At 35.4% G+C, this 25,783-nt stretch overlaps 1 protein-coding gene across 1 annotated transcript in view; it reads left to right on the top strand.

Moving 5' to 3' along the window:
• The window catches only part of LOC148950578 (KICSTOR complex protein ITFG2-like), a 47,523-nt gene extending 23,767 nt beyond the window's left edge, over positions 1–23,756 (top strand). The window contains exon 4 of the mRNA XM_089091655.1: positions 23,334–23,756. Within this exon, the coding sequence (XP_088947781.1) occupies positions 23,334–23,733 (400 nt within the window). The 3' untranslated portion in view covers positions 23,734–23,756. The remainder of the gene's footprint in view (positions 1–23,333) is intronic.
• Positions 23,757–25,783: the final 2,027 nt, after the last annotated feature.

Below are 25,783 nucleotides of genomic sequence, written 5' to 3'. Positions count from 1 at the left end.
GGATATTATTAAGGATTTCAATTTTTGGAGGAAATGAAATGAACGTATTTTTTACTTTAAAAGTGTATATACAAGTGTCATATTATCCTAGTGTGGGATATTCTTGAGAATGTTAAATAATTTTCGGAACTGAAATCAAAATTTTTTTTTTATTAATTGTTTAAATAAAATTTTTGACATATTGTATTTGTTTTGCCTACTTTTATAAAAAAAAAAAACAAAAAAACACAACAAGTACCTATAGGAGTGTCAACAATTTTTTATCCTGTCCAAAATGAATAAAATTGTGTAAGGTCAAAGAGTTAATGACTGCTGTAAAAAACATGAATCTGACAACAGCCCATGTCTAAACGAAAGAGGATGTGAAAGTTCAGCCTTACAGTGTTCAAGGAAAGATTTTGAGCAAGTTTTTACTCCTCCGTTGATGCCAAATGCAAAACGTTTTAAGACAAACACTTGTTCGTTGTGAAACTATATTCGTCTTTAACAACTTTAAAAAGAACTAATAAATTAAACTGAATATCTGATGTATAATGATATTAATTGCTGAAAGCTCATCAGTTCAAAATGTTACTATAATTTTAACTTTAATTTTCAATATTAAGTACAAAAGAAAATATTTGTCATAAAATTGGTTTTCAGTAAAGCGCCAATGACGAAAGAGGATGTGAAAGTTCAGCCTTACAGTGTTCAAGGAAAGATTATGTGCAAGTGTTTACTCCTCCGATAATGCCAAATACACGGAGAGATGAGATAAAAGAGCCAAGTCTTGTGAAGAGGCCAACATTTTTGCCAGATGACACTATTCCGACGTCAATGAGCTCAAATATCCGATTAAGTTGTTTTTTTCAGACAAGCCACAAACTAGGATATTATTAAGGACTTGACTTTCTTTTGAAATGAAAATTTATGTTATATTAATTATGTGCTTAAAAGTGTATTCTACTGTCGAATATTATTAAGATTACTATTTTTTTTCGGAACTGAAATCAAAATTCATGTTATATTAATTACTTAAATAAAAATTTTGAAATTCTATATTTTGTTGCCTACTTGAAAAAAAATTTTACGTATTTATAGCGGTGTTAAAAATTTCTTTGGTGTCCTAAATGAACGAAATAGCGTTAGCTCAAAAAGTTCGATGGATACAATTTGTCATGCAAAGATCAGCGAGTTTTATCAAACACTTCGTGGTGACGAACTGTAGGTAAAGAGTGATTTGACGCTATGGCATCTGAAACTCTAAAAAAAAAGAATTTTGATGACGATATATACATAAAAAAGTAAAACAAATATGTTGTTTTCAAATATATATAGTTTTTTAAGTTTATGGTTACTTATCAAAAGCTGTGAGCCTGAGAAAATTGGCTTGGTTTTCGAAAAAAGGCGCCCTCAAAAAGTCAAAATATATTAACGAAAATAATTTAGTTTTTCATGTCCTTTTCTAGAACTTCAAAACTTCTTCGATGTCCCAAATGAATGAAATAGCATAAGCTCGAAAAGTTCAAGGGATACGATTTGTTATGCTAAGATCAGCGAGTTTTATTAAACAGTTTGTGGCAACAAACTGTAAATAAGGAGCGAATCGGCCCAATAGTAACTGAAAATCTAAAAAACGAAGTTTGATAAAAACAGATACATCGAAAGAAAGCTTTTCATGCTGATTCCAAATATTGAACTATATTAAGTTTAATGTTACCCGTCAAAATCTATGAGCCGGAGATAATTTGTCTAATTTTCAAAAAAGGGGGCAAACAACCCCAAAAAGTCCAGTGATGTCAACAAAACTCTACAATCAGATTCAGCATATCAGAGAACCCTATTTTAGAGGTTTCAAGCTCCAAGCTTTCTTTTAAATTTTATTTTTTTTTTTTTTGTATTAATAGAAAAATAAGTTTCTTTCATTAAAAACATAGTCGAATAAACAGTAAATTTGCACCCAACCTAGAATTCCAAAACTGCATTTCGTCCACTCCTCCATTCCATACATTCTGTAAATTGACGCTAGTGTTATATATACTGCCCTAAAAACTGCTGATTCGACCCAGGATACAAAATACTTTTCCTTACTTAACCTTGCCCTTGCATGGCATGGGCAAGTTACTCGTCCGCCTTATTGCAAATATACTGTCTACCCAGCTTAAAATCTTTAAAATATTTCACTTAATTTGCCTGAACTATTTATTTTTTTTTTTTTTTTTATTAATTCGCAGCCTGAAATAGCCTCTTACAAAAACCTTAATATTATACAAAAATTGTCAATAACAGGGGTGCTAATTAAAGGGAGAGGAAGGCAGGGAAACCCTTAACCCCTCTATACCGTGAAAAACACTTTTTTGTATCTCTCACTAAAATCGAGAATATCCACCTTAAATAATCATCCCCCCTCCTCAATGCTTGGGTATAGTTGAATATAACCGAAAATAGGCTCATTTTGACAGTTTCAACTATTTTGTCGGTATCAGATGTTCATAAACCCATATAAAAACAACAAGTTTTGTTTATAATCTCGTATTATGTCCAACCATTTGGAAGGCAGTTTGGGTTGTTACCCCAAGGAAAATACATTTATAAGCTTATAATAACATATTTAAAAAAAAGGTAATTATCTGTTAGCCAGTACACACTCGAGAATTTGGATCTATGGGTGCGGGGTTGAAACAACTGATACATTTGGAAGTTAGATCGGGTATATATGATTTGGGCTTTGTTTTGGCGCATTGGGGGGGTGGGGTGGGGGTTAAGTAGCGGGGCTGCAGGAAAAATGTAACCTAACCAAATATCATCTAAATATTTGTTAAAATCTACCTACAATATAGATTTCCTCCGAGACGAAGCTAGCTGTCTCCGTGTACAATCAGCAATAACCCGCCTAGTGTCTGATTTTATATATCCAAATTCTAGAGTGTGTACTGGATAACAGATAAGTACCAAAAGTAAATTGTAAGGAAAATAGCTTCTCTTAGTGCATCTATGTTTTTATTATTAATTGCTTTTCCTGACTTCAGATTGCCCCTTCTTCATATTGAATAAAAAAAAAATCTTTTTTAACTCAAAGTAAGGAGTGATATTAAAACTTAAAACAAACAGAAATTATTCCGTATATGAAAGGGACTGTCCTCTCCTTAACGCCTCGCTCTTTCCGCTAAAGTTTGACTCTGTCTCACAACTTTATTTTTTTAAACAATAAAAAAATTTAGCGTGAAGAGCGAGGCGTTGAGGAGGGGACAGCCCCTTTGATATGCGGAACATTTTTTGTTCGTTTCCAGTTTTAATATCTCTCCTTACTTTCAGTTTAAAAAACTTGTTTTTTATTTAATTTCTGAACTTTTTTGAATTAATGCATGTTTTGATTTTGGCTCACTATATATGAATAATTACGACAAAATTTGCATATTAATTCTCATTTTTTTTTTGCTAAATGACGTTCTCGGAAGTTATTTAATTTCATTTACTAAAGTCCTTATTAGTAATCAATATGATTAAATTACGAATTAAATTACGTAAGGACTTCAATATCAGTAAATTTTTATTGTATAAACTAGGGGGATTCGCCCTCCTAGTTAGAACCTCGGTCTTTGAGATAAAGCTCCAATTTTTTCCAATTCTTTATGAATTGACCCCTTAATCACAAAGGCCGTTAATTAGAATAAATAGCTCTTATGAAAGTACTAAAAAAACAGTAGCGTAAAGAGCGAGGTATTGAATAGGGGGCGAACCCAATCATATACGTAATAGTATCTTTTCGTTTTAAGTTTTGATGTTGAAAAGTTTTTAGTTGAAAATTTTTTACAGTTTTTTTATATTTAATTTCTGATCGTTTTTTTTAAAATAATGCTGGGAAATCCAATTCCCCCCTCGCACAGAAAGGTCCCTTCCCCCATGAAAATTTCTTCCGTGGAATGATCCTCCCACGTAACCCCCGATCCACCCCCCACTACCAGACAAAATTCCCCCTGAAAACGTCCGTTTATTTCCAATAACCAATATTATATGTAAACATAGGGCAAAGCTCAGAACTTGCAGCCCTTCCCCCGGGGACTTTGGGGGATTAAGTCATCCTCAAAGGCATAGTTATTACACTTTTCGACCATGCTGAACAAAATGGCTATATAAAATTTTTGATCGGGTGATTTTGGGGAAAACATGAGCGTGGGAGGGGGCCTAGTTGCCCTCCATTTTTTTAGTCACTTAACAAGGGCACTAGAACTTTTTATCGCAGATTGAATGAGCCCTCCCACAATATTCTAGAACGGCTGGGTTGATACAATCACCCCTAGGAGAAAAGAAAACAAAAAAAAAACTAACAATCTTATTCTTTTGATACATCTATTGGCATCAAAATTCCTTTTTAGGGTTTCGGTTACTATTGAGCCGGGTTGCTCCTTACTTGCAGTTCGTTATCGTTACCACGAATTCTTTGATAATTTCAATATGACTGTTGACTAAACAAGATTCATATTCAACTGATGCAAGTTTGTGACTATTGACAAGATAGTGCAGTAGTGGAGGAAAAATACGGTTTGACCTCGGGGAAATTGCAACAGAATTTTTTTTTACGCCAAAATGTCCAGAAAAATCAGCTTAATCACACAAAAAAAATCCCCCGAATCTCCCTTGCACAAGTACCCGAAATCCCCCTTGAAGGGGGGAAATCAGAATTTCTATTTGGACGTATTTTTGGGTTTAAGTGGTCGTTTTCTATCAAATCAAGCATGAAGAATCTGAATCCGACGTCAGAAATCACATACCCCAGTATCAATTTTCTGTACCCCAGTATCAATTTTCACCTTCACGAAACGGGGAGGGGGTAAAGTACGCAGATCATTATTTGCCGGATTCCTGTGGCTAAAGGATCATTTTATATCAAATAAAGTACGGTATTGCCAAAAATGAGGTCAAAAAGTAGTTTTTTTTACTATTTACCTCATTTCCACCTTTAAGGGGCCTGTAATATGAGGGGTTGATAAGTATAATATCTTGAAAAACCACTTCTATAGTTGAGATCAAAACTTCAGATCAATCAGTTATAAAAGAAAAACGTTTGGAACTCAGGTAAATTAATCACAAGAACATTTTGATTTTAAAGCACAACACAAAGCTAATTCTTCTTCCTGCTCGTCTTCGTTATCGTCCTCATCCTGTCTTGCTGCAGCGTTAGAGCATAAGGCCCCTTTACATTCCCCGCAGGCAAAGCTGCAGGGCAAACCGTTCCGGCGGCAGCTGCATCTGAGCGACTCGCACCCGCTGGTGTACTGGCACCACACCATCTTCAGTAGGCTCTCCGGTGCTGGTGAAGCATCTGTCATAATGGAAAGATACATATTCCGTGACGAAGAGAGGCGCCAACCCCACTCGTCGGGCTTTAGCGAATTTGATGTGCCACTTCATTATTCGAAAATAGCACCTGCAAAAGGGATACTTTGCGGCAGCCAAAGTCGCTGGAAGCCGCTCTGCCTGAACAAAAGCATTTTCACTTGCAACCCGCATTGTAAATGCTCGCACCCGGACATCCTTCAGGTTCTTCTCATTTCTTTTCCCTTTGTATATGCGGAGCAAAGCTTTCTCCCTAGCATCGGCAGTCTCCTGGTGGTTGGATCTTGGTGTCATGAAGATCTTGCAAGCATCCTTAAAAGTCGCATCTTTAAGTGACGAGGAAACCACTGCTGGTTTTCCTACACGGTGAAGTCTGGATGTTGTATCTCAGCGAGACATTGTGTGGTAAACGAGTAGATTTTCAGCTGCTTTGGTTCCTAGTTTGTTCTTGATCCTTTTTATGTCGTACACTCATCCATTATTTCCATGTGTGTTTGTCTGTATAAAGATATCACATGAATCAAGCTTGGCATGGTACAGCAGAAAGACTAATAGGTCGGTATCACTCCCAATCAAGGTGGTCGATGATGTTTCAGCGTAACTGACTGAATTTTGTACAACTAAGATATCGGCATCATCCTGAGCATGTAAAACTTTGCATCTTGAGTTCGCCAGCCTCTCAGTAAGTAGGTCGATGAAGCGTTGTTTATTTTTGGGAGTCTTTTCAGCCTGGCCGAAATGTCTTGTGACATAATCTACGTAAGATCCTGCCACCTCAGAATATGTGGATACGGCAGTCCACGGGATTTTACGGTCTACCCAGCCACCGTCAAAAACTCTCTGGGAGGATGTCAATGTCATTGGACCCTTAAGTCCCTCAGTTTTCATCAGTGCATTTGTTAGAGAGGCTTTGTCGCCTGTCTCATCCCCCCAAACGAACTAATAAACAATGGTGAAGAAGTATTGAGCTCAAAAGATTGAACCTCATTCAAGTCATAACCACTGGTGCTAGCCCCTGCGGCTAGACATTGGAAGATTAGAGCTGGGTCGACCATTATCCTCTCGCTATCTATCACCACAGATGATTTCTTAGCCATATTTACAGCTTTCTCCTTTCTCCTGAAAACCTTTTTGTCAATGTCTTTCGCTTCCATATCCTTCAGAATTGTTTCTCCCACAGATTTGGCATCGTCTGCGTTTACAGATGATGAAGCGTGGACACCAGTAACCACGTTCAACAGCTGTGATTCCTGCCTGAAGGTTTCTAGGGGCTGAATGTGCCGAACTATCTTTTCGATGTCCGCCATGTCTCTAGCTCTCCTCGAAGATATCGCTTCTGGTGATTTTCAGTAGTCAACTCCGCAAGGCCAGTCAGGTTCTTCAGCGTTCGTTAACTAGAACCAAAGTAGGCATAGCAGATTTCCAAACTGTCCGCTGCAATTCAGTCATGCCTCTTCCTCTAGTCAGACCACCACTCATTTTCATACTTCTCATTAACGTCTTTTCCATCATCTAATCAGTAGAAAGTGCAGCCCAGTAGTTGTCAGTTCTTCGAATTAACAGGTACTCCTGTAACGTTCTGTACTGCCCTGGGTTGTCTTTCCTCAACTGAAACATCGAATGCACGAACATCCAAGTAGACTTCGTGTAAAGATTGTGGCCGGAAGCAGCAAAGTAAGGAAGCAATTCCAACAAGGAATGTAGATAAAGCTCAAGGTTGCCACTTCTTTCACCTCTCAGGTTCTTTCTCAGGATTCCAAGTAGGTCCATATACTGAAACCAAAGACGGGCAGTTCTGGACTCGGATAATCGTTCTTTTGCACTTTGAACTATTTCATAGATATGCTCTGCTGCTTCCGACACCTGCACTTCTTTGATGTCATCTCCTTCAAGGAGCGACTCGTACGGCTGTTTTGCTCTGGTAGCATGTCATTGCCATTGAACGCTCTGTTACCCAGTTCTGATGATAAAAGATTCGCATAAAGGGCTACCTCCAACAGACCATGGCCTCTCACTGCACGAGTGTCAGCTTTGCCTTGTACGCCCAGTGTTACTACGCCCAGTGTTAGGTACATATACTTGACTTAGGATTCCAAAAGTCCCGGGTCAGCCATAAGGAAGGCAATGGCTCCAAGGAAACTCATGCGTGTGTGAAATCCACCCAGGACAACAATAGCATTTCTTAAAGCACTTGTGGCAGGCTCTGCATCGACGATAGCCTACACTTCGCCTTCCAGTAAAGAGGTTGGTCAAAGATAATGACTAGAGTTTTTTCCAGCTCGATTAGTGCGCTCGTTAGCATGCATAAGTGTAGAATAAACACAGGAGATATCGCTTGGGTTGTGGTTAATCCCTGGCAAAAAATGAATATTCAATTTTCCCGGATGAGGTAGATTTTGGTGTATTGACCATATAAAGGCCGACCAGCTCATGTAGGAGCTTTTGAAAAAGCCAGAGATAGGCCAGAGCGTTTCAACCTCCATTCATTGTCATAAGTGTCACCATTTTTTGTCAAGCAAACAAAAGTCCTTGGTTGCGACTTGGCGGGTTTTTGGTAAGTGTAGAATGGCATGGTGCCGATTGACTTCATCCCATCTCCACTTACTTCTTTTCTTGGCACTGAAAGTTCCGTTGCCGGAAACTCAGGTGTAGACACTTCAATAAGACCCATTCTATGAAAAGTATTCAGGCCGTCGATAGCAGCAATATCATAATTGACGCTGTCTCCTACATACTGAAAAAAATATGCTTTCTCTTTGGACTCTTCCAACTACGTTTGATTTACTGCTCCACATCTCTCAAATCTTTTTACCTCTGAGTACGAAGAGCAGAGGTCGATATTTTGCAGTCTGTCAATTAAAAATCGTGGATCCCAGTTTATTCTTTTGTCTTTTTTTTGCGGAAGTAAGAAAAAACGGCACAAACATTGTATATAGCCTCGAACACGCCAGTCTTCTAGCAAGTACTATGGTAGATGTCTCCACTGACTATAAAGAATGACACTAAGGAATGGAAACCGCAAACTGAGGAGGAGTGTGAGGGGATTCTGGAATGCTGGTTTGAAATTAAACTGTTCAAGACTCGTATTCTAAGGCGCCATTCCTTGCTTGATTGGAAATGGTGAATCAACTGATAAGTGATTAAAATGACTAGTTCATATTGGTCAACTTTCACAGCCGTTTTAGGTAAGATGAGGTACTTGACCACGTAAAATCAAGTTTTTAACTTCATTTTCGAATTCGCCGCCATTGATTTCATATGAAACGACCAAATAATCCAGCAGTCTCATAATTTCAAGTTTTACCCCCCCCCTCACCCTCCGCCCTTTATGGGTGGAAATAGGCTTTAGGGTACAGAAAAATTAACATATGAATTCATAGTTGGATTCAGCATGCTTGAATCCTATCTATTTGATAGGAAACAACTATTCAAACTCCAAAATATTTATAACCACAAAAATCGCTTTCCCCCCTCATTTTCCCCCTTCAAGGGCAAATGTGGGATACTTGTACAGTGAGGATTCGGGGGGATTTTTTTGTGCGATTAAGCTGATTTTTCTGAACATTTTGGTTTAAAAAAAAAAAAAATTGTTGCAATTTCCCCGAGGTTTGACCATTTTTTTTCCGTATCTTTCCTCCACTACAGAGTCTGTTTGCTTTCTCAGTATTCTCACATCATTGGAAATGATAATCTCATGAAAGAGAATGTTACTCTAACTTACTATGCAAGTAAGCGAAATGTGTATTTTCTCACAAAAATATAACCACAAAAATCGATTTTCCCCCTCATTTTCCCCCTTCAAGGGCAAATTTGGGATACTTGTACAGTGAGGATTCGGGGGGATTTTTTTGTGCGATTAAGCTGATTTTTCTGAACATTTTGGTGTAAAAAAAAAAATCTGTTGCAATTTCCCCGAGGTTTGACCATTTTTTTTCCGTATCTTTCCTCCACTACAGAGTCTGTTTGCTTTCTCAGTATTCTCACATCATTGCAAAGGATAATCTAATGAAAGTGAAAGTTACTCTCACCTATTATGCGAGTAAGCGAAGTGTGTATTTTCTCATCCTAATGAGTGAGTGATAATATAAAATGACCACGATGTGAAAGAATGTCGATACTCATGTCAGTATAATTAAACTTGGAATAGCGGAATTTTTTCACCGGAAAAAAAATAGCCTACTCAGAAAATATGCAACTTATTCGTTATTCAAAAGACTAACATAAATGTAACATAAATTAAAAAAACGTAACAAAAATGCAACGTTTTTAGGACCGTAACGTAAACAGTAACGTTTTTACTTAAAACGGTACTGTTCTAATATATGTAAAACACGCGAGAAGTGAAGTTTGGTTAATTCTAATGAAATAAAACAAAATATGATGAAAATATAATAGTTTATGAACAAAATTAGGCTAAATATTTGCAAATTAGGGGGGGGGGGGTAAAGCTTAGTAGGTACTTTCCCATTATGCAGGCCTCTCTAAAAATTCAACTTTGGTTAATACTAATTAAATAAAACAAAATGTGATGAAAATGTATTAGTTTATAAATATGTTTGGGCTATTTATTTTCTAGGTAGGGGGTGGGGATAGAGCCTAGTATATATTAAATACGTAACCTAACCTAACCTAGGTACCTTTCCCCTCCTAAAATCCAAAAAAAAAACAGTTTAATATCGTATACGCAATGAAAACCTTTCTATCATTACCTGCTCTACAACAGTTAAGACGTCAAAAAATGGGTTTTATCATTGCCAGTCAATAGTGATTAAGCCGAGAGGCCCGGATAATGGGATAGAACCGCTTAGTATATATTAAATACATAACCTAACCTAGGCTTTTCCCCCTAAAACCCAAAAAACCTAAATTTTCAATATAGTTCCCAGAGTGAGAAACCCCTGAATACTTGTTTATAACAGCATCAGATAGCATCAGATCTTTGCTTTTGTCGAGTGGATGCCTCGCGTGTTTTACAGATTAAAACGCGTTACAGAAGACATGTTTTACAGAAGACACGCTTTAGATATAATTCTGCAAGTTCAATTGTTAACATAAAATGAAAAGGAACATCTTACTTTTGGGGTGAGCCAATTTGTTTTTAATACTTTGATCAGCATATAATAAACAGCATATAAACCAGCATAAATTAATTTGCATACGAGGGAGGCTGTCCCTTCCTCAACCCTAACTCTTTACGCTAAAGTCTTTTAGCTTCTGTAAAATCAACTTCTCATTCAAATTCAACGGCCCCTGTGTTTCAGAAGCTGTTCTTAAAGAATGGGATCAAGAGGCTAAACTTTAGCATAGAGCTAGGGATAAGGAAAGGGCAGTCCCCCCCATATACGGAGTGGTTTCTGTTCGTTTTAAGTTTTAATATTACCCAGTCAAAGACACCTGTTTGTTTTTTTTTCCTTTTTTTTAATTTCTGACTATTTCTCAAATCATGCCAGGAAATCATCCTTCCCCCGTGTATCACTTCGGCTAGAAAATTTCCCCCAGAATATTTCCTCCCCTCAGAAAACTCTTCTTGTGAAATATCAGCTCCACGGAAAATCGCACCCCCCCCCCAAAAAAAAAAACCCACAAAAACTGTTATATATTTCCAAAAAATACTTATGCAAACAATGGGCAAAATGCACAACTTAACTTTTCCCAAGGACTGTGGGGGTCATGTCATCCCCAAAGGCATAGACCTTGGGCCTTTCAACTATGATAAATCAAATGGCTATTTCCAAATCTCGATAAGATGTCATTAGAAAAAAAGGCCTGACCTTTTTGGGGCATTTTTCCCATTTTGATGGGTAATACGGAACATAATGAACTTTATATATTTGGTATCAAACAGTTCTTGGTAACGAACTGTAAGTAGGGAGCAACCCGGCTCAATAGTAACCGAAACTCTAAAAAACGGGATTTTGATACCAATAGATACATCAAAAGAATCAGATTTTAATGCTGATTTCAAATTTACAAGTCTTATATAAACTTATAAATATATAAGTTTATTTGTTTTTTGTAAGTGGGCTGTCCCCTCCTCAACGCCTCACTCTTTACGCTAAAGTTTGATTTTCTCACAATTCTATTTTTTTAACAATAAAGAACTTTAGCGTAAAGAGTGAGACGTTGAGGAGGGCACCCCCCCTTTCATACGCGGACTAATTTATGTTCGTTTTAAGTTTTAACGTCGTTCCTTACTTTCAGTTAAAAAAACTTGTTTTTTTTATTTAATCCAATGAAAAGGCAGTTCTTGAGATGTAATAATTTCTAGCAAAATTACTTTCTTTAGAGTATCGATTGCTATTGGGCCGACTCGGTCCTTACTTATAAACAGTTCATTTCAAGGAAGAGTTTGATATCTTAACCGAAGTTCTGTCAAATTTAACATATTGACTTGCGTGTTCTGTCGGACGTTGCTCGTCTTAAAGTAACAAAAGACTCCTCCATCTGCTTCGGTTAATTGCAAGCACATGTACTTTATCAAGGTCGATGTTAATTAACGCAAGAAAATTGGACAGGCTTTCGAACCAGCCCTTCATTGGTTGCACGCGAGGTCGTTTCCGACTAGCTTTGGAAGGGGGAAACTCGTAGATGGTATTTGAGGGTAGGTATGGGGGAATTCTAAGCAGGTGTCTAAACCAACTTAAGGTTTACTCGGCTATTTCGGTACAAAACCGAGATTCACTGGGGAGTTGGAGCAACCTTTAATTGCTAAGGAAGCCAAATCATCGATCCATGTATACTTGTTGAATCCATCGAATTCATTTTTTCCTCAATTTATGTACTTTATGTATTGAATAGTTCTGGGGACGCTGCAAATCCTTGGTGCCTTCCTGTCGTTACTTGGAAGAACAGGCAGTACAAGCCCCCTCGATCTCTTCCTCTCTAAAAATAAGATATTAATGATAGTAGGGTTAAAAAAAAGTGGTATATTCTGAAACTTAACTTTTTCATATAAATACTACATATTCCATGTTGTTATTTGCTTCAACATATAGAATATAGTCCAAATATCACTTAAAATTAGAAATATCTATAATGAAAAGCAAATTGGAATAAAAAAAGAAGAAAAAACATTAGTCACGTTCTATTTACAATCCATTAGCACTCACCATCTGTAGGAGACATTACGGTTGCAGCGGTAGCTGCATTCTAGTACACAGCAAACTACAGCCTGTGGCAACCAAAAGTTAAAAAACACGTTTAGAAAAAAACTACCAAATAAAGATAAATCTCCATCTAACGCTGATTCAGTAATAATAACTATCATTTCAGTTCGTATGACAGTTTATTGGGAAAAGAAATTTATGGTTATTTCGAAAAAGAGCCTGAAATCCCTCGAAAATGGCGTCAGATCAAAATGAAAAGTGTTTTAACAAAGTGTTTTGAAAAGTGTGCTCAAAATGAAAAGTGTAATGTATGGGTAGCACTGACCTGTCTCCTTTTTTTTTCTCCTTTTTTTCCAGGGCTAGTGGTTTACCAGAATATCATAGAGAGATACTTAATGGCTCATTAGAAAGCTGTTTCTCACATCTACGTGCTTTTTATAAATTCCGCCATCTGCAAGTGCCATATGGCGCAAAAATGGCACATTATGTGCCATTTCTCAAGGGGTGGGGCTACGGGCTACAAGAACATCGTAGACAGATGTTTAATAGCTCACATTAAAGCAATTTCTAATGTCTACGTTTTATTTATGAATTCCACCACCTGCAACTGCCAAATGGCACTATTGATGCCATGTCTTAAGGGGAAACGGAATAGAAAAACTCCCGGCTATCTCTTCCATGTTAAATATTTTTAGCTTGTTTAGCGAAAATAGACGCATAAAGGCATCAATTTTGGTTTCTATCTGTTCCCCTGATCTAACAACATAATCTGAGTTTGCTATTTTTTCATTTTTGTTCTGGGCTTTCTAAATTAGGCTTTTTCGTGCAAATTCCATTTCAACTTGTCTAAAAGAACGGTACATAGAAGTTTAATAAAATCAATACAGAGTTGTAGAGGATTTTGAAAGGAACAACTTGACTTTTTTTTTCCTAATTAATTCAGAAAAGACATTTTCATAAGTTTACTAAAAATTATTACCATCAGTTTTATGCTAGAAACTCCCGAGCTGTTGCATATTTAGTTTCAATAGGCGGGCATAAATACCAGCCTTCAGGTGATAAGCAGTCAGGGTTTCAACTCGTATTGGCTGGTATGATAAGTGAATGTTTCAGCATATTAAGCAAATGTTAATGCTCTGTCAAATTAGGTTGCAGTCAAAGATTTTGAAAGAAGAGAAAGGCAATTAAAGAAGACCTTGGCCTAGTTAGGTCACAAAAGTTCTTTGTGAAATACAAGGGTGCCGGCAGAAAATCTCCCAGGGGGGAGGGGGCAAACGCCAAAATATCTGGGGGGATTGAGGGACAGGTGATAAATTTCAGGATTTTTTTTGGTAGGAATAAGCTTATTTTTCAATTACTTTTAGAAAAGAACTTTCAAATAAAAAGAGCAACTAAATTGCCCACAAAATGAAACAAAATACAGTAAATTTTAAACCGCAAGGATTCCTGGCAAAAGGATCACTTTGTTTAATCAATAATATATTCAGTTATTATGCATTTAATTTTAGAAGAAATTCAAACTCAAACTAAAATTACAGAAAGATTGCTTTCGTAGATTATAACAGTTGTAGACTTGCCTTTATACAATTTTCTGCGCCTTAGAATACTTCACACAAGGAGTAGAGATACTCAAAAATCATCCTGCCTGCACAGATACCACATTTTGGTTTTATAACGGCCATGTAAAATATACCTCTTTCATAACAGGATAATTCTTCCCCTCGAACTTAAATCCGCTATATATTCATATATTATGAAAAAAAATTGAATAGCGAAAGAAAAACAAACTTTAAACTTAGTATCCAGCTGTCAAATTGACCCTCTTTCTTTTTATTGTCCCATTCAACTAAAAAAAATGAACAAATTAAAAAAAAATTTCGTCACAACAGAATCTTATCAAATAGTTTGTGAAAAAAAAACTGGAAGTAAAGAGTGACTTGGACCAACATTCACCAAAACTAAAAATGTAATTCTTGTGACAATTGCTACACCGTCAGTATTGGCTTTTCATGCTAATTCTAAATATTTAGAATTCTTTCAGTTTATTGTTACCCACCCAAAATCTAAAATCTGAGAAATTTGGCCTGATTTTTGAAAAACCCCCCCCCCCCCAAAAAAAAAAAGCAAGCGATCTCATTGAAAAGCTCTTTATTAGGTACATCATATCAGAAAACCCTACCGTAGATGCACAGTTTATATAATTAGCAGTATGATCTTTCCCTATCTCACCCATTATAAAAACCCGGACCGAGTGCTCCAGAGAACGTATAAACATAAGCGACATTAGATCTTTTCACGGGTAGACAAAGTATAATCACCTACGGAACAAGTACTGACAAAACCACTTGGCCGGCTCACCAATAAGTGGACAATAAGTGCGCAAATAAGTGGGAGGAGCTTTTTGTTCGCACCGAGAATGAAGAGCCAGAAATCATCTGCGATAAACTTACTGCTAATTAAATATACTGTGCGTAGATGTTTCAAGCTCCAATCTTGTTTTGTTTTTTTCCCAGGGGTGATCGTGTCAAGCAGAAGATCCAAGATAAGTGGGAGGGAAGTTATTCACACGTAAATTTAAATCCCTGTTTCAAGTGACCAGACAGGTTGGGCCATGGGAATGTCTTACTTTACTGCTGTTTTAGGGCACAAAACTACAACTTCACCCCAAAGAGGATGAATTTGCAATAAATTTAAAATTCTGAAAAGCTAATTGATATAAGGGATGCATAACTATATTTTAGGCTTTCCAGTTGTAAAAGAAGCAATGCCACACGGTGGCAGTACTGGATTCAACTAAGTTGATTCGCTTTATTTGTAATGAAATTAGGCTAAGCTGGGCGATCTCAACTTGCCGAACAGCTATACAGCGGGGGGTCAGACAGTGTTTAGGTGGGGGTTGGGTAGATTTCTAAAAAAGTACATTTTAATAGACAAACTGCCTACTCTTCACGAGGCTTCAGATAAATATTGAAAGAGGTAGGGGGAGTATGAATTAATTAAATTGTTTCGCTACACAGCAAAAATGTTACATTCCCATTTCTACCAGCACAGAGGTGGACAGCAAGGCAGGTCATCATCAGTCCTGCCAGGAAATTTCTTTGGGGTGGCAAACACTGCAAGGAACTTGGTTTTCATCAATTTTAAACGGTTTATTTCTTTTTCTAGTTTTCTAATTGAAGTACTTCAATGCATTTAAACAAATCTATGTAATGTATTTACCAATAAGAAAGTTGAGAAAGGGGCAGTCCAGATTACATACCGAGCATTTTACATTTGTTTTAACGTTTAAACGCGCTTCTTTATCTATTTGAAAACCCCTATCCATTTGTGCAATTATACTTAATGAAAATATAGGTTCTTTCAAACATCATACTTTAGATAGTGAAGAAAAACAATCAGCGTCTCAGTGATCTCTGCTCGGGCTTGCATGGGTAATGGAACAGTTCGTGGTAATTAACTGTAAGTACGGAGCGACCCGGCTCAAAAGTAGCCGAAACTCTAAAAAACTGAATTTTGATACAAGTTGACACATCAAAAGAATTGCATTATCATGCTGATTCCAAATATATACTTTTCATTAAGTTTAAATTGACCCATCAAAAGCTACGAGTCTGGGAAAATTAGTCTGATTTTCAAAATAGGGGGAAAGACCCCCTCGAAGTCATAGAATTTTAATGAGATCAGATTCATCGTATCAAAGAACACTGCTGTAGAGGTTTCAAGCTCATATCTGCAAAAAAGTGGAATTTTGTAATTTTTGTCGGAAGAAAGATCACGGATTCGTGTTTACTTTTTTTTTCCACGGGTAATCGTATTGACCATTGGGCCTAGACCATCGAGAGATGGTTCATTCTAATGGAAATAAAAGATTCTAGTGCCCTTTTTAAGTGACAAAAATGATTGGAGGGCAACTAGGCCCCCTCCCACGTCATCTTTTTTCTTCAGCATAGTTGAAAGGCCCAATAAATATGTCTTTAGAGATAAAATGGTCCCCTTCAGCCCCTGGGGAAAGATTTTTAAGTTATAAAATTTACCCATTGCTTTATTTGTTCTTGGGAATATGCATACATTTTTTGGGTTGGGAGGGGAGGAATTTTCTGCTGGGGGAACTTTCCACGGAGAAGGAAGTTTCCAGGGGGGAGAGATTTTCAGGGGAAATTTTAAACTTGATGAATTTGCTAGAATTCTATAAAAAATTCATTTATATATCTTGCTTTTTCTTTACCGATTCAATTTTAGACGTGCAGATGTTAAGGGTAAATGTTCGGGGTAAATTTTCGCCAGGATTGAATTGCCCAGAAGATATTTTTGTAGGGAAGGGCATTTTTCCGAGGAGGGGGGCCAGGTATCCTGGAGTTATTAAAAAAAAAAAATCAGAAATTCAATTAAAAAACATGTTTTTTCAACTGAAAGTAAGGACCAACATTTTTTTCGGATATTTTTTAACAATATCAACAGTTTTGAACTTGGTTATCAAACACCAAAATATTTAATGCCTTTAGACTCAACTTATTAAAAAAAAATAACACATTATCGAAGTAGTATGTTCAAAGTAAAACATTAAACCTAAGATTAAGAAAATCAAATAAAAATTTTAATTCAATATTTCTAATTTAATTTTGGTTACCGAAAACCAATATATTTGATACCTTTATACTTCATAACTGTAAAAAATTAAATATTTCTCAAAGAAACTACTAGATAAATAATATCATTTCTGGAAAGATAAATAAAAATAAAACACAAAAAACGTATCTGTTCAGGGGGAAAATACAAAAATTCGCAGCATTCCGTCCAGGGGAAACTATTCTGATTATGGTGGCTTCATATATCAGCTCATGGGTACTCTGGCAATGCAAGCAAAAGTTGACGGCCTAGCAGAAAAAATAGCATACAAACATAATTCAGTCAACTCTGTAGCGTAAATCTTGATAATAAAATAAACTTTGATTTATGAGCTTCTACTTAGTCACTGGCAGATCCAGGGATGGGCCACCCCCCTCAACATTTCCTGGCACCAATTTGGTCAATTATTGGCTCTCTTGTCACATTTCCCCACTCCCCAAGATTCTGCTCTAGATCCGCCCCTGTATTTAGTGATATTTCTGCAAATAAAAACACCACAATTATACGGGCAAATGAAATACTTATCACAATTTAACAAAGTGTTTTTTTTTTACTTTTAATTTATATATTTTAGTGCATAATCTTACATAATATTTTACCGAGAGATGCAGAGGTCTGTATAACGTTTTGACAAGAAAGTAAAAAAATGAGGGGGGGGGGTATTGAAGGTTCAAAACGTATAACCCTTCACTATCTATTGTACTAACTCCTAGTAGAAAAAATTTTTGATAATACGGGATAAATATAGGAAATGCTATCAAAGCTAGAAATATTCTTCTTTGAAGTACTTCTACCAGAAATAGTTGATGGTAGGGTTCCAAGAAGCATGGAAACTCGGGAACCATTCCTTTGAAGCAATTAACTTAGTTTCGAATAGATATATTATTTTTTAATTAATGAATTCAACTTGAATAAATTTTTGAACCACGTACTATCATATAAAAAAAATTAAAAGCCGTATCTTCACAATTCTTACTGTTTTATCATTACAGTTCGTTTAACTTAGGTTTAAGCATAAGTGAGGAAGCAGTTGTTTTGCCTATTTTTTTTATTAAGATTGTTGTTACAAAATGTCGTTGTTTACAAAGATGAGTTCCTTATCATATTTTTTTGTATTTGTCATGTTCATTTTTATTTCGCAGAACTTGGAACCTTTTTAAAATCAAGACATCGATACTATAGTCGGACTTTTATGTTATCATCGGGATAATAGGGAGACAGTAGTTGTATTGGACAATATTTTTTGTTCTTTTGGTGAGAGAAGGGATCAGCTGAAGAAATATACTCATTTTGGCCTTTTCAATTATTTATTTCACTTCATTGTATGGCTTCTTTTTTGAAACAATGCTTTATGCTTCAGTTCAGTGCACTTTTTCTAATGATTGATTATAACTATTGAAAGGGATTATCAAATGCATATAAATTTAACGGATCTGAGTGACACTTTTGAAGTTTTCCAGAAACATTTTTGCTATATGATTTGGTTCGAGCAACAACAAAAAAAAAATAACCAAATTCTTCATAGTAACGAATGGTAAGTAAATAACGATCCTTGACAATAACGAAAGTATGAGAGCCTAAATATTTATAACATTAAATCAAAGAATTAGCTTCTTATGGTGATCCTAAATATGTATTTGTTAATTATAATTAGGGCAATTATTAGAACACAATAAAGTTCTTATGATTACAGTAAACAACTTAATACGGGGTAATATCGGTAATAATATGGCTTCAACTTTTGCTTGCACTGCAAGAGTATCCATGAGCTGATATATGAAGCCACCATAATCAGAAATGTTTCCCCTAAACGGAATGCTGGGAATTTTTTTCCCCTGAACAGATAAGTTTTTCGTCTTTTCCAGGAGTGATTGTATTTACCTATTTGCCACTTTGAAAAAGATTTAATTTTATACGGTTATGAAGTATAAAGGTGTCAAATATATTGGTTTTTGGTATTCAAAATTAATCGAAAATATTTAATAAAAATTTTTATTTGATTTCCTTAATCTTATTCTTAATGTTTTACTTGGACCAAACTACTTTGATAATGCGTTACTCTTTATGAACACTGAGTAGTCTAAAGGCATCATATATTTTGGTGTTTGATAACCAAATTCAAAACTGTCGATATTGTTAAAAAATATCCGTCCAGCGCTTCGACATTAATCAACAGAACAGACACCTGGAAGTTTATATCTTAGTTTTTGTAAGTAGGCTATTTTTTTCGTCTATTGTTTTGTGATTATTTTTTTTTCATTTTTAAATACTTTTACTTTAATTGATATACTTTTTAAATTTCATTTATAAAAATTTTTTTCTCTAAGCATCATTAAACCAAAAAAAAAAACTTCAAGTGAAAGTAAGGAGCATCATTAAAACTTAAAACGAATATAAATTATTATGTATATGAGTGGGGTTTTCCCCTCTTCAGCACCTCGATCTTAACGCTAAAGTTTTTGGCACTTCAAAAAAAGTTATGTATTACTCTAAAAAAACGACCTTTGTGTTTCAGAAGTTGTTTTTAAAGAATTGGGACAAAATTTAAAGAGTGAGGTGTTGAGGAGGGGGCAAATCCCCTCATGTACGTTATAATTTCTCCTTACTTACCGTCAGTTATCATGATCTGTTTGATTAATATCAAAATCCAAACAGAGATCATTGAAATATTGATCATTTTCTGCGTTACCAAAAGTATTGCTTTCATAATTCTTTACAGTCTCATGAAATGAAATTAAACAAATAGAAAAGATTTTTCAACTAAAGTAAGGAGCAAGTTTAAAACTCCAAAGAAATTGAAACTATCTTGCATATAAGGGGGACTGCTCCCTTTTCAACACCCTGCTCATTACACGAAAGTTTTTTAGTGCTTTGATTTTTTTTTTCCAATTGCAAATTTTCCTTAAAAATTTGAACAAAAGCCAAATTTCAAAGTAAAGAGTAAGTAGTTTAAGATGAGACAGACTTTTTATCTTTTAAATAACTGGAGCCATCACAAGCTATGTAATACTACTTTCTTGTCGATAAGTACATTGCATTCATTAGTTTAAATACATTGACGCACTTCACATAAATAGAAAAAGAAAAATATTACCATTTGAAATTGCTGAAAACTAAGTTCCAAGCAGTATTTGCCACCCCAAAGAAATTTACTGGCGGAGCTGATGATGGCCTGCCTTGTTTTTTCCCCCTCTGTGCTGTTAGATATGGGAATTTAATATTTTAGCTGTATAGAGAAACATTTTAATTATTTCCGACTCGTTTCTACCTCTTTTGAAATTTATGTGAAGCCTCATGATGAGTAAGCAGTGTGTCCATTAATATGTACTTTTTTAGGAATCTAGCCTATCCCCGCCTAAATAATGACTCCCCCCTCATTTTAGCTGATACGCAATTACAGATCACCAAACGTAGCCTAATTTCATTACAAATAAAGTGAATCAACTTGGTTGAATCCAGTAATGCCACCGTTTGGCATTACGTCTTTTGTAACTGGAAAGTATAAAATATAGCTATTGGTACTTTTAAATCAATTAACTTCTCAGAATTTTAAATTGATTGCAAGTTTGTCCTCTTTGGGGTAAAGTGGTAGTTTGGTGCCATAAAATGCCAGAAACTAGACTTTCCTCTGGCCCAACGTGTGTGGTCATTTAAAAAAGAGCTTTCAATTTACGTTTGAATGAGCTCCCTCCCAAATATCTTGGACACTCGCTTTTATACAAACCCCCCTGGTAAAAAAAAAAAAAAATGAACATGTATCGACAATGTTTCTTCTGAAAAAAAAAAAACGAAACTCCATTCCAATTTTGAAGATTGGAGCTCGAAACCTCTATAGTAGAGTTCTCTGATATGATATTTTTTTTATTAAGGGATTTTCAATAAGATCACTCACAATTCTAGGGGTGTTCCACTTTTTTTCAAAAACTAGGCAAATTTTCTCAAATTTTTAGTTGTGGATGGGTAACAATAAACTATATTTAGAATCAGCATAAAAAACCAATACTGTCGGTCTAGCAATTGTCAAGAGAATTCCATTTTTAGTTTTGGTGAAAATTGGCCCAAGTCACTTTTTACTTCCAGTTTTTTTATCACAAACTATTTGATAAGATTCTCCTGTGACAATTTTTTGAACCTGTTCATTTTATTTAGTTGAATAGGCTAATAAAAAAAAAAGAGGATCAATTTGACAGCTGGATAGTAAGTTTAAATTTAGCTTTTCTTTCGCTGTTCTGTAAATTGTTTAACTGTCTGAATATAAAAGGGATTTAAGTTCTAGGTGGAGAATTCTCCTGTTATGAAAGAGGTACATTTTACATGGCCGGTATAAAATCAAGACGTGGTATTTATGCAGGCAGGATGATTTTTGAGTATCTCTATCCTTTCTGTAAACTATTCTAAGCCGTAGAAAATTGCATAAGGCCAAGTCTATATTTTTTATAATCTATGGAAGCAATAAATCTTTCGGTATTTTGGGTTTGAGTCTGATTTTTTTTTAAGACTAAATACAAAATAATTAAACAAATTATTGATTAAATAAAGTGATCCCTTTGCCAGGAATCCTTGTTGTTTAAAATTTACTGCATTTTGTTTCATTTTGCATGCAATTTAATTTCTCTTTTTATTTGAGAGTTTTGCAATAAAAGTATTTAAAATTAAACTTATTCCTACAAAAATAGATATCCTGAAATATATTTCCAGTCCCCCCCCCACCACTGCGCTTTTGGCGTCTGCCCCCCCCCCCTCCTGGAAAATTTTCTGCCGGTGCCCTTGCTAAATAAGTGTATTCTTTCCTGTCAATGTTTTATCAGACGTCCTTTTGTTTTTCTTTAATTGATCCTTCTTCTTTCTTAAATTTCTATTATTTTCTCAATTTCTAAAGGCTGATGTTCAGAGGAAAAAAAAATTCTACATACCTATACGCTTTTTACCTTTTTGGTGATTTTGTCTTTTAAAATCAGGTCAGAGCTTGAAACCCTGCTATTCAAACTTTGCGGAGTCAAGTTAAGGACCGCCTTCTAAACCCGTTTGTATTCATCAAAAGATAAACGCCCCATTTTTGCACAGTAAATTTCTTCTGCATAGCTAAGTATTTTAGGATGTTGTTATATGATTCGAATTCGATAAGATTAGTAAGACTTGTTGATTCTCATTTTGTAGACAAATCTTATGTGAAGGTGTCTATGGACTGCTATGATTTTAGATCAAACTCAGAAATTTGCATCATTATTTGAAATCCTCTGGATTATATGTACAAATAACAGGGTTTCTGTGGTTTATATCATGGTTTATTATTTCTTAGTTTCGAACAATGCTAAAGCGGGTTTCCACAGTGAAAAACTTTTATTGCCAGATACTGATAGTTCGGCTGGCAAGTCCAATGAGCTGCTTTGTAAATCAGTCGTTCATTTTTTTTATTTTATTTTTACAGTGCTTAGTGACTTTATTTGCGAAAAGAAATTTTTTGGCTTATCTTTTTTTAGAGAATTTAAATTGCGCACTAATAATTATAAATATCTCAGAATCTGAAAAATCATCGAGGGACTTACAAGAGAATGTTTTTTTTCCCGTATGGTACCTGAGAAATTCTCTGCGTCTAAAAAAGCATACTATTTTTTCGCATGCCGTTTGCTGTTTCGGTTTGTGTTTTTGTATTTTGTTTTTTCTGTAAATATAGTGAAACACCACGAGTTGATTTATTTGAGGCAACTTAATACATATATATTGCATAATATTTGAAACATTAGTTTTTTCTGTTTAAACTTTTGATTTTGTTCTTTACTTCCATTATAAAAACTAATTTCTTTTTCAATTAATCTAAAAGATTAAAAAATTAAATATCAAATCAATATATAAAATAAAAGTTGTAGTTCATAATCGGTGGTGTAAATCGGTGTTGGCCAAAGTCCAACTCTCGACTTGCATACAGTTTGGAAACTTTTACAGTTTTGGAACTTTGGAAAATTTCTTTTTAAATTAATATAAAAGATTAAACAATTAAATGTCAAATCAAAATCTAAAATAAAAGTCATAGTTTATAATAGTTTGCGTAAATCAGTGTTGGCCAAAGTTCAGCCCTCGACTTGCATACAGTTTGGAAACTTTTGACCCCAGTTCCTTTTCAACTTAAAAAGTATAGGAAGTAAAATAAAAAGATGATTGAATAAAAGGTGAAAGCATAAAGGGGATATCTGTTAATTCTACAGAAGAATTATTTATCTTTAGTATATATGAAGTCTACGATGTTTAGAAACATCTTCCTAAATTATGAATGCATTTATATTTTAGGTCACTGCAAATAGATGGCAATCTATTTTGTGTTTCCAAGTTAGATGTCACTGGCAACGGTAAAGATGAAATAGTTGCATGTGCCTCGGATGGCTACACGTATATTGTGAACACGGAAGGAAAAACCGTGCGTTTCGCCTTTGGGCGATCTGTGAGTTCATTCTGTGCTGGAAATTTTTCGGTTGATCATGGGGGAAACTCAAAAGCCCTCGTCTATGCTACTTTGGAAGGAAAGATTTATATTTATTACAATTTGAATGTCGAAAGAATGGATCTTGTGACGTATAAAGAATTATTGAGTGACAGCAGTGTATCACTTCTAAAAAGCCTGGACATGGATATAAACAACAGTGAAAAAATAAAAAAACTTGCTAGTTATTTGTTATATAAATATAAGTAATAATAATATGAGGTTTTGTTATATTTTGAGTCTTTAATATCGCTTCTTAAATATTAATAAACTCCACTTTAGGGAATACAGACGCGTTTACCTCAGGAACTCACCCCAATAGTACTTTACAAGTTCAAATTTGATTACCAGCTGTATATATAAAACAACAAAAGACACCCTTTCCCTTCCAGTTGGCTCCGTGGTCCGAAAAACAGAAAAGAAGTCAAAGAATAAGAAAGAAAAAGGATGACCTGACACTATTTATCGCCGGTAATCAACTCATGTCAGATGATATTAGACTCCATAGACTCAGAAAAAAATCACAAATAAAAGAAAAAAAACGCGAAACCGCTCACCTACAACCAACTCACAAGATATATGGGAAGAGTTTCAAAAAATTAATTTTTCCACGTATAACAAATGAAAACTTTTTCATATGATATATAAATATATATAGTAACAGAGCCCGGCGGCTTCGCTGACGGGCCCCGGCACGGCTACGCGGCAGGCCTTTATATATTGATTCTTTTTGTCGCTTGTCTTCTAATCGAAGGTGCTGTCCCAGTGAATCAACAGGTTGGTTTTCCTCATCCTCCAGCCCCCGCATTTATCTTTGGCATGATTGTTTGTTTCTCGCGATATATCTTCTAAGAGATTCATTAGGTTACGAGAGATCCCATAATTTAAGTGATATGTAATGCGTTCTCTAACAGCCTTATCGGGTCTAAAAAGTACATTTGGCTATATGAAGATGGTTCAAAGTCACCTTAAGGGGTTTGTGATAGATTTGCCACTAGATTGATTGTCTGATAAATCTTTCCAACTATTTTGAAGCTGAAAACATTACGACAATTATTTGTTCGTTCATCACTTAAGTTGAATGAATCTAGAACGAAACATAAGTTCGAGTTTTCAAATTTGTTTTTGGAACTCTTTAGAGAGCAAGTGACATCCCACAAATGGCCAAACCAATTCATTCGGTTATTTTGGAGGTGGCAATACAATTCGACCAAGCAAACAGCAACCTAGAAATGTATTGTCTTTGTTGACTACTCTTTCCTCGGGAAAACGGAGGGCTCCACAGTCAATGCATTGAACACTGAATGGCCCCATTGACTTTTAGTTAACACTTGTGTTGTTTATTGCATTTTACATATGTTTGTACTGGCTTTTGCGCCACAGTTAGTTCGCGTCGAAGATTGCAATGGCATTGTTCTTATAACATAATATTTATTTCTACTTTAATTTCATTTTTGATTCATTCTGATTCAAGCTGTTTCTTGTCTGCTAACCGTGCAAATCTTTGTTCTTCACTTTCATTTTTACACGTTCTGATTCTCGTTGTCGCTTGTAACTCTCGTTGCCGCTTACCTTCTAACCGCATTTTCTTTTTCTAAGCTGTCGCTTATCATCACAGTAGACAGAATATACCAGTAAGCTTATCGCAGATCATTTCTGGTCTTCGTGAACAAAAAGCTCCTCCCACTTATTTCTGCCTTAGCTTGACTCGCTTGTCTAGCTTGTTTCTGCATTAGCTTTATTTCCGTTTGTTTCAATGCACTTTGATGGAAACAGTCGGAAACAGACTAACCTGTCTAGCATGTCTAACATGTTTATATCTGCCAAAACGTTCTCCGGAGCACTCGCACCCCGGTCCGGGTTTTTATAATGGATGAGATAGAGAATGATCATACTGGATAATATATGAACTGTGCTTATCATCTAGCCCCATGTTGCTTTGTTTTCATTTTATTTTTGATCATTCCTGTGGCATCTCTTGTAATTGCATATTTTCTTGTTCTTCACTTCGTTTTTGAATCGTTGTAATTATCGCTGTTTTTAATTATTGTTTTTGCAAGTATTCTAACCACGTATTCCTTCGTTTTTAATTGTTAATTTACGTTTTGTCCTCTTGGTCTTATGAGATTGCTTAAAATGTCTTCCTTGCTCTTCAATTTATTTTTTAATTCATTCTGAACCTTGTTGTAACATTTCTTGTAACCGCATATTTGCTTGTTCTTCTCTTTTGTTTATGACTCGTTGTAATTTCCGCTGGTGT

The sequence above is a fragment of the Artemia sp. Qi Xiang Cuo genome, chromosome 7 (genome assembly GCF_049724085.1).
Source record: "Artemia sp. Qi Xiang Cuo chromosome 7, ASM4972408v1, whole genome shotgun sequence".
NCBI lineage: Eukaryota > Metazoa > Arthropoda > Branchiopoda > Anostraca > Artemiidae > Artemia > Artemia sp. Qi Xiang Cuo.
The sequence above is the reverse complement of the archived record's forward strand: the minus strand, read 5'-3'. Positions and strand labels throughout refer to the sequence as shown.